The sequence below is a fragment of the Ambystoma mexicanum genome, chromosome 12 (assembly GCF_040938575.1).
Source record: "Ambystoma mexicanum isolate Mex_15411 chromosome 12, UKY_AmexF1_1, whole genome shotgun sequence".
Lineage (NCBI taxonomy): Eukaryota > Metazoa > Chordata > Amphibia > Caudata > Ambystomatidae > Ambystoma > Ambystoma mexicanum.
The window spans coordinates 753,514,209-753,524,276 of record NC_090936.1 but is presented as its reverse complement, the minus strand read 5'-3'; the positions used below and the strand labels follow the sequence as shown (position 1 = coordinate 753,524,276).

At 46.2% G+C, this 10,068-nt stretch overlaps 1 protein-coding gene across 1 annotated transcript; it reads left to right on the top strand.

Annotated features, from left to right (window-relative positions):
- Positions 1-422: 422 nt before the first annotated feature.
- Positions 423-3,944, top strand: LOC138514025 (uncharacterized). The gene is made up of 3 exons (XM_069629259.1): positions 423-3,049; positions 3,143-3,253; positions 3,734-3,944. Exon 1 carries the CDS (start codon positions 496-498, stop codon positions 2,311-2,313), a length of 1,818 nt encoding a protein of 605 aa, XP_069485360.1. The 5' UTR covers positions 423-495; the 3' UTR covers positions 2,314-3,049; positions 3,143-3,253; positions 3,734-3,944.
- The last annotated feature ends 6,124 nt before the right edge of the window (positions 3,945-10,068 follow it).

Here is a 10,068-nt window from a genome sequence, read left to right as displayed (position 1 = left end):
GTAGATATTTTTCTTTGGCTGGAGCCTCCATCTGGAACTGCCTCCCTGCCGCTCTAAGACTTGAGGAGAACCATCTCCGGTTCCAGAATCACCTCAAGACCTTCCTCTTTGCTTCTGCCTTCTCTCTTCCTCTCCCATGCTGATTTCCTGTCTGATACTGCACTGGTCACCTGTCTGCTCTCTGATTTCAGGGCCAGGTCCCTGCCCACCCAGTTGCACACCCACACTGCATCCTGGCAACCCTTGTACATGGGACTGTATCTGTAACCCTTCAGTCCCCCCTACCTGCACTCTTGGACACCTGCTGTCTGCACTTACCCTTGCACTTACCACCTGCTGACCACACTTCTTGTTATTGTGTTGATCCCAAGTACAGCACTCTCCCCTCCCCTTTCGCCTGGCACTTTTTCCCCCCAACTTGAACATGTTGAACAGCTGGCTAAAGATGAAGATTTAACTATCAAACCTGCGGATAAGGGTGGGGCAATCGTGATCATGGATTCATCCTACTACACACGGAGATGTCTGGAACTACTTAACGACACCGTTACTTACACAAAACTTGATAATGATCCACTACTTAGAATCAAAGCCATCATCCAGAAAGCTATTGACAATGCTTTGGAAAACAACTGGATTGATTCAAAAACAAGTCAGTTCCTTATAAACAAATATCCAATCACGCCTGTGTTCTATGGCTTACCAAAGGTTCATAAAGACAACATTAATCCGCCACTCAGACCAATAGTTGCGGGAACTGATAGCATATTTGACCCATTGGCCATCTATGTGGATCGTTTACTTCAACCTCTAATCCAGGAAATACCAACCTACCTGAAGGACACTACAGACTTCCTCAACTGTCTACAAGAAATCATAGCCCTGGACACTAGCTGCATTCTCTTTAGTATGGATGTATGCAGCCTTTACACCTCTATTCCCCACATCGAAGGGGTTGATGCTGTACTCTGGCTCCTGTTGAATCATGAACATATAAGAGGGAACAAAGAATTTATTGTGGAATTACTGGAAATAATTCTTCACAACAGTTACTTTAGATTTCAGGGCCAATACTATGTACAATCATCAGGTACTTCAATGGGGTCGGCCATGGCTCCGGTTTATGCTAACACCTACATGTATAAATTTGAAAAAGAAAACGTGTTGGATCACCCATTTTGGTCATTTAAAATCTTGACCTGGAAACGTTATATAGATGATATCTTCGGTATCTGGTGTGGTACACGAGATGAATTGGATCTTTTTTTGGAACATCTGAATTCAGTGAACAACACAATCAAATTCACAATGGAAGTAGGGGACCCTTCATTACATTTTTTGGATGTGAGCTTACAGATCAAAGAGGGTCACATCGACACCACGGTGTACCATAAACCAACAGACGTGAATAATCTTTTACATTTCAGCAGTTTCCATCCTAAACCCATGCTCAAAAGCCTACCATTCAGTCAAATGTTAAGATTGAAGAGAATTATCTCAGACCCAGCAGGCCTTGACTCAGAATGTTCATTTCTAGTTGAACGATTTGGATCTAGGGGGTATCCAGATACTATCACAGGAGAAGCCCGCAACAGATCAGAGACCTTCACGAAGGAACAACTACGCATCCCTAAAGTCAAGGATAAGTCCACACCGCTACTCTACATTTCAAAGTACTCACGACAGAGTTTCCAAATCAGCAAAACTCTGCGTAAAAATTGGACCATACTACACAATGATCCCTCTCTCCTGAAATTATTTCCCAAAGCACCAATGATGGCCTTTAAACGTGGACATAATCTCAAAGATAAACTAGTGAGAGCGGAAAGACCTCCTAAAGACAAACAACTTGTACTGAGTACCATAAAGAAGGGTACCTTTCCCTGCTTGAACTGTACGAACTGTAACAATGTTATAAAAGGTGAAACGATATCTCACCCACAAACTGGGAAGAAATTCAAAATCAGAGACTTTTCCACCTGCCTCTCCGCAGGTGTCATCTACTCATTGAAATGTCCCTGTGGTAAATTATACATAGGACAAACCACAAGACCCGTCAAAGAAAGATGGTCAGAACACAAATCCACCATCAGATGTAAGAATCTCAGATCCCCAGTGGCAAGGCACTTCATCGAATTCCAACATACGATTGCACAAATTAAATTTCAAGTCATAGAAATTGTCAAACGTCCACACAGAGGTGGCAATTACCAATCCCTGTTGTCACAGCGAGAGAAGTACTGGATCCACACACTTGACACTTTGCAACCTAAGGGTCTGAATGATGAATTCTCTTTGAGTTGCTTTCTATAGTGAATTGTGAAACTCACATGTTACATCGCCAACTACTATACACAAGTGTCAGTATCCCGGACCTTAAAAAAAAATTTTTTCTTTGTCATTACAAGTGTTGTGACTTTGATGTTTTCTTCAAGGGAACTGTATTTTCCTATGTTTGACTTGCCTATATTCACTTAAATGTTTGCACCTGTTCACGAATGACCAATTGAACCATCTCTCCATTCGTTCGAACCTTGTATGAGTAATAGGCTACATCGCAATCTTTTATCCCCTTGCCATTGAATTATACTTGTCTCACTATATAATGAGTAGCCTCATGACTCTACATGATTTGTTTTGGACTATTAAGAGTAAACTGCATGTACCATTTGTGCTATCTATCATGACTGTAACGATTATTGTACTATTCACAAATTTCTGTTCCATTAGAACCAAAATTATAAAATGCGTTGCGATGGTGAACACCAGAATTCTTATGTTTCATTATGGAACATATTAACTCTACTTTTCTTATTTATCCTGATCTCTGGTCAGTCCCTATGAGTACGCTTGCACTATGCGCCATTGCATGATGGCCTCCATATTCCTCACTCACCGGCTTCTATGCCCTTTTCTATGTTTATTATTTAGTTTCCTTTCTACGTCTGACGGCGTGTCCCCAGCACAGCTCGTTCCCTAGGTTACGACCGCGCGGAGCCACTGCCTGCCGGTTTCAGTTTCCACTAACAGTGTTCCCCGCACTGTACAGGTAAGCTACCGCTACTTGGGTCCCTTTGCCCGGTTGGGAGACCCCAGGTTTATTTTTCTCCAGTATAACAGAAATGTATATGTCCCCACTTAGGTGCCAGCAGTACGTGTCTCTTTGCAGATGCCCTGCATCGTATAATTGTTTCGAATACTTGTTGACCACACGGATGCCCCTGTTGCCTTGGCTACTCGTCCCGCAACTCGAGTGAGTGCATTCTTTAAAACCAATTCCGGTTTATTTTAAGTATTATTTATTTTATTCAGTAGCGCTCTTTTGGAGTTATTCTTTCTCCGTCCACAGGAGGGGTATGGTTTTTTCTTAAACACGCTCCCCATATTGACTCAGCTTTTTCACTATTCAAGGGTGGTCCTTGCTATTTAGAACCCACTACCGCTTTTGGCTTATCTCGATCTGTCTGACTCTTCATCACGCCATTTTCTAGATCCCACCATGTAGGTGGATCTCACACAATACATCTCCTTTGTTATGTGTTTAGCTATTAGTATAGAGTGTTTCTCTTTGATCTGTTAGTTCACTCTTTTCACCATACTAGATCTCCAGTATTCTGCTCTTCACCATCTCGCTAGCATCCCGAGTTATGTACAGCTTGTCAGTCAGTCCTTGACTGTTATGGAAATAAAATAAAAGATTTTACTTTTTGTCTCCTTGAAATGTTGTCAACAGTTCAATTGGGCCCTTATGAAGAAGAGGTTACCCTCGAAACGCGTCGGCCACTCCACAATTGGACAGCATCACCTCTCCATCATTTATTGCTTCTTCGCAATTTGTTTTAATATGTTAAACGTCACGAATTACTTTGTACAACAGAATGTGCCTTTTGGCAAATTTTGTTTTCCTCTTTGCCAAATAAATTGTTATATGCTCAACTAACAAACTGCTGTTATATATCTATATCCATATATTTGAAGGCCCTATGTGGCATCAGTAAACAGTGTGCAGGGGACGGGAGGGCCCCACTTTTTGGGTCCTCTTCTATTTTCTCTTTTCTGATTTAGGCTTTGTGCCAAGGCCTTTTTTCCTCCCCCGCACCTTTAAATTCTTAAACCAGCTCTTCTGTACATATAATGATGATTTGAATTTCTATATCAATTGTTACCAGGTGTGCACCACTGTCAGCATTTTTGACTTTTCCCCCCCTCCCCTGCACTTGCGCAATCTCAATGTCACTTGGCCTAGTAAGATCATTGTCTCTGTCCTCCCTCTGTTCCCCCTTCCTTGGCTCATCCCGCCTTGAAACACTTGTGTATAGGTGCGTTACAAATGCCATGTGAGATCAGATCAAATCAGATCACAGTGTGTGAGGGCAGTTGTCCAAGAGAGGTAGACAGAGACATGAACACTTTTGCAAGAAACAGCCTGGTCAGTGAGCTTGGAAGGAACATAGATGGAAAAGTATCACATGTAGTGGGCCAGGAAGGCCAAAAGCGGGTGACGGAGAAGGGCAGAGTGGCAACACCCACCATGGCATGCAAAGCAGAAAAAGACCCATGTACGCTACGTCCCCACAAATAAGTGGCTACAACCAAATACACATACACTACACCAACCAGCATACCGCCTGTTGGACACCACTAAAAATCGACCTCGGGACAACATACAGCTCTTCACTCACCCCGCAACAGACCACAAGCCCTGTGTGAGACCATCCCAGTAAGTGTGCATGGATCCCGGAGTACACTAACAAGTCAGGCAGCAATAACAGATGATGACAAGCTGTGGGGAGTGGACGAAGTCACAGCTGAATGGGCCCACAATGTGCACATACACTGTGCACTCATTTCTGGATGAGATGAACAAGTAATGCAAACAAAAAATCAGGCAACATATCCTGGTGTAGATAACCTACAGAGACAATGTACAAGAAGTAACCTGATTGGGTAACACAGAAGCAGTCTGTTAAAGATGTGCATATCTGTACAGCCCTACATGCAGCAAGTGCTACAAACCTATCCTGTGAAGTCAGTGTACACACATGCCCAGAACTGTGTCACCAGAGACTGCTTTATGAACGGGGGATGTGGATGACTAGACCTGACAATTGAGTTGTGTGATACATGTGGAAAAGTGCAGGGCAGGGCAGATCATCTAAATGGATAAGGGAGTGGAGTGGGAAGTGGGAAGTGGGAAGTGACACGGGTCAAAGAGTGGTGTGGTCAAGGAATATGCCTGCTGGGCCCAGTAGGTAACATGGGGCCAGGGGGAGTAGAAGGTGGGCAGTAAGCAGACATCATCACGGTTAGTTAGTCAAGTACTGGAGAACCAAAATACACAGAGTGCAGATGCACAGAGAATTCATGCCGTCAATGTGTATGAACATCCAGAATGTTGTGAATACAGACGATGGCCAAAGTGTGAAAAGTGCTGGCCAATCACTTCCATTAATTGCGTCAATTGTGAAAGTGCATCCACAGAAACAATGCACCTGCATAGAAGTGTAACTGCACATAAACACACATGCATGTGGACAGACACACATCTACACCAACATTTACCATCACTCAAGGATAACACACACAGATTGCACAAATGTGTCATGCATACAAAGTTCATGGTGACCAATAATACAGACACAACACGAAAGTACACATGCTTACCTACTTACAGAGATGCCATGATGTGATTCCCTCATCACCTCCACCCGGAAACTGTACCTCCAAATTCGTAAAAGGAGGACAGTGCCTGGCACTGGGCATGGGGACTAGGGGCGTGAAAGTGTGCAGGGTGGACCTCCCATGCAGTGCAGTCACAGGATGACTGTGGATCACTGCAACAACATGGAACATTGCATATCACCAGCCATAGATGACAATCATGCATATAGCACATATGTGTCATGTTTCCCAGAACCCATTGTTACCCGCACATGCCATCCTGTGGACATCAAGGCAGCCATGGCAGTTGACACCACTGTGCATGGCTGCATGTCCAGAACAGCACTCATCATGCCTTTGAGAGGGCAACATCACAACTGAAATGAAAAAAAAAACAAAAGAAAAAGAGTCCAACTCAGAAAGGGTGAAAAAAAACACATGCCACCATCCTGGAAAAGGGCATTGAAAGCAAGAAAAAAGTGTCCATGTTGAGTAAAGGGGTAAAATAAAAACAAAATACAACCACACTGGTCATGAGATGAACTGGGTAGCGGGGAGGGGGTCCACCATGGTGGGGGGAGGGTGCATGTCAATACCTACATGAGTGGATAAATAAATAATAATAATCCCCTCCATGTGCCGATGGACCGCACAGCAATGGTGGACCAGCAGGCTGGTCTGTGCTGGGACCCCCATCCTGCTGTTGACTTGCAGGTGGTCGTGGTGTTGCACCTATAACATGCAGTGCCAAAGACTGGTCTTCAGTGGCCACGGCCAGACATGACACAGTCAAATGCACCAGCACAGTAAGGCCGGTGAGGGCTCCATGCACTTCCTCACGGATGGCCACAGAATCTGTATGTGCACTCACCCGTGATCCATTGAGTTGCTTGGACAGTGTCTGCTGGAAGGCATCCATTTCCTCATGGAGCACTGTCCTTGTGGCTAAGAGTTCATCATGGAATGCAGACTTCATGGCCTGCATCTCACGTTTCAGGGACTCTCTGTGTGCCTGGGCATCTGCATGCAGGAAATCTTGAAGACACCTCAGATCAGCCCATTCGCCCTTGATGTTGGTGTCATGATGCCCGCTCCCGGGGAGCCGGTTCAACCCCGGCGTCCCCGAAAGCGGACATCCAGTCCCCAAGGAAGGACCCAGCAACCCCATATAGGGGCCCTTTGGACAGTGTCCTGGCGCCTATGGCCCCAGGCTCATAAAAGACATCAGTCCTGACGCCATAGGCGCCAGGCTCATTATGGGAATGCTTGGGTGCACTTACTTGATGCAGACCATGCTGCAGGATCCCGGCCTCCTTGAGGCCTGAAAGGAACTAATTTACCTGTGGGACTAATTTACCATCCGGGCTTGGTCGGGGAAGGATACATACCTGATTGGAGGAAGGATACATACCTGGAACTTCTTCCAAGGCTATTTAAACCCCACCCGAACGGCCACACGTGCTTCGCGTTGTTCTGCATCTAGCAGCTGGACGCTCACCGTGTCTGCTCCTGCATCCTGACTTCTGCCACGCCTGCCAGCATCCTGGATCACCTGTAAAGGAAGAGAAGAAGAGAACAGAAGAATGAAAAGTCCTTACCTGCTAAATCCGCATCCCGGAGACATCTCGCCGACAATCCTGAAAAGGAAGACTTTAATTTAAAAGCTCATCGTGTCGATCGCTGCAGCGCCGCATTCCACTCACCTTTATAGGGCGCCTCCATGTTCAGCAGCGATCATCCGGATTCGCAGTCACGCCCCAGCGCCTAGGGAGAAAAAGACCAGAACAAAAGGTGAGAGAGAGAAGGGAATAAGGAAAGCTAAATCTCCATGTTAAGACTTACCTGTTGATTCATTCCCTCTTCATTTCGGGTCCGCGCCGCATCCTGGCATTTCCGGACCCCGGCCCCTAAGGGGAAAAAGAGACATCAGAGTTAATGAGCGAATGAAAAGACATTACCAAAAAACGCTCATTAAAGACTTCACATCTCGGGTCGGTGCCTGTTCCCCGGCATTCCGTACCCCGGCACCTATGGGGAAAAAGACACTAGCATTAGGTTTCAAGGAGTGTGAGAGGGGAAAGTGGGAGGCCGATTGCATTACCCCGCAGACAGTTGATCCCCTATTTTCGCCTACAGAGGGATACTTCTGCGAGCCAGACAAGCCAGATTTGGGGGCCCGGTCCAGTCTGTCTTCCGAACCCTGCGCATCACCTTAGAAGAGGTCACAGCAGCGCGAACCAGGCCAGCGCCTCCGTGGGAGTCAGGTGAGCGTAACAGAACGCGAAGCCTTCCTACAAATTCCCACCCAGGCGCACGGGCCAAAGTACATGCCGCTCGTTAAGAGACTAATGCCCTCAGGAGGGAATTAATAATATCAAAGGAAAGAACTGATGACCTGGCCAGACAGCTTTTGCAAGGTCAAGCTGGGCAAACTCCTCTACCCGGTTCCGGAGGGAACCCCGCTCCTGTGGTTTCCAGTAACCCTGTGCAGATTAATCTACCTGGAAACATGCCGTTGGCCCCACCCGAACGCTTTGCTGGGGACCCCAAACGATTCGCCGTATTCATGAATCAGTGTCGTTTGCACTTCCTATGCAGACCTGGGGCCTTCCCTAATGATCAGACCAAGGTAGCCTTTGTATTGTCATATCTCAGCGGCTGCGCTGCCGATTGGTCAGTTCCACTGGTTACTCAAGATGACCCGATTCTCCGTGATTTTCAAAGGTTTCAAGCAAGCATGGAAAGGTTATTTGCCCGACACTCTCAGGGGCAGGCTCTGGATGACGAACTTCTATCCCTGCGACAGGGCAATCAGGACCTCCTATCTTATATTGCAACCTTTAATAGACTAATTGTGGAAACGGGATGGCCAGAGGATAAAAGAGTCACGTTGTTTTATCGAGGCCTTCGCGGAGAACTTAAAGATGTCTTGGCCCAAGTTGTAAATCTACCCCAAGAATGCACAGAGTATATAGACTCAGAGGTCCAATTGGATCACAGACTTCAAAACAGAAAAGCAGATCGGTCCAGGTTTGAGACCCGGGTGTTGGTCAAGACCCATGCTAATCCCAAGGGAGTTGATGTCTCTGAGCCTATGCAAATTGGAGGGGTTAAAGGACCCTTAACTCAAAAGGAACGTGAAAGGAGGCGGCAGTTAAAATTATGTCTTTATTGTGGGAATTCTGGACACTTTCTACGAGATTGCCCGGCAAAACCGCCCCGAAAGGCGGTAGGAGCCGCTGATAAAAACCATGAAGACTCTGTTTCGGGAAACGACTCTGCTCGACAAGTGTAGGGGTCCGCTTGCCGAGCTTGAAAACTAACTTTCAGACCTCGCATTTCATTGTGCCAATGGTTCTCGTAGATCCAGAACAGCCTAAGCGGTTGCATGCAATAAAGGCATACATCGATAGTGGGGCTATTGGAAACTATGTGGATCGTGAATTGGTCTCTAGGATTAACCTCCCTCTCCGTCCAAAAACCAGCAAAGATGTCATCACCACAGTCGATGGAACTGAAATTGCCTCTGGACCGGTAACACATTCCACTACTGAGGTGACGCTTATTGGTCCCGACGGCCATCGGGAGGGTGTTGTGTTTGATGTAATCAAGGCTCCACAGTTTCAGGTTATTCTTGGAATCCCTTGGTTAGAGACACATAATCCTCGAATTGATTGGCGAGCTAAGAGAATAACCTTCCAGGATTGTACACAAACCTGCTACCCAGAAAACCTGAAGATTAATCTAGCATCTGTAACCTCTGCCTCCATGCAACTACCTCCGGAATACCAAGACTTTCAGGACGTCTTCCAAAAGGAACAGGCCAACACGTTACCTCCTCACAGATCGTACGATTGCCAAATCGATCTGGTGCCCGGTGCACAACCCCCTTGTAGCAGGATTTATGCCCTTACCGAACCTGAGAATCTGCATTTGAGACAATATTTGGATCAATACCTAGCTAATGGTTTTATTCGCCCGTCAAAATCCCCGGCATCCTCGGCTTTGTTCTTCGTGCCCAAAAAAGAAGGCGACCTTAGAACTTGTATCGATTACCGCGCATTGAACCAGATAACGGTTAAAAACCGTTATCCTCTGCCTCTGATCCCTGAACTCCTTGACCAGGTGAAGGACGCTTGCATATACACCAAGTTAGATCTCCGGGGGGCTTATCATCTGGTACGAATTAAAGAAGGCGACGAATGGAAAACTGCCTTCCGTACTAAATACGGATTATTCGAGTACCAGGTGATGCCTTTCGGATTGTGTAACACGCCGGCTGCCTTCCAATACTTCATGAATGATGTCCTTCGGGAACTCATCGATGTTTGTGTTGTCGTATATATAGATGACATTCTGGTGTACTCCTCTTCGGAATCTGATCACAGAAAACACGTCAGGGCAGTA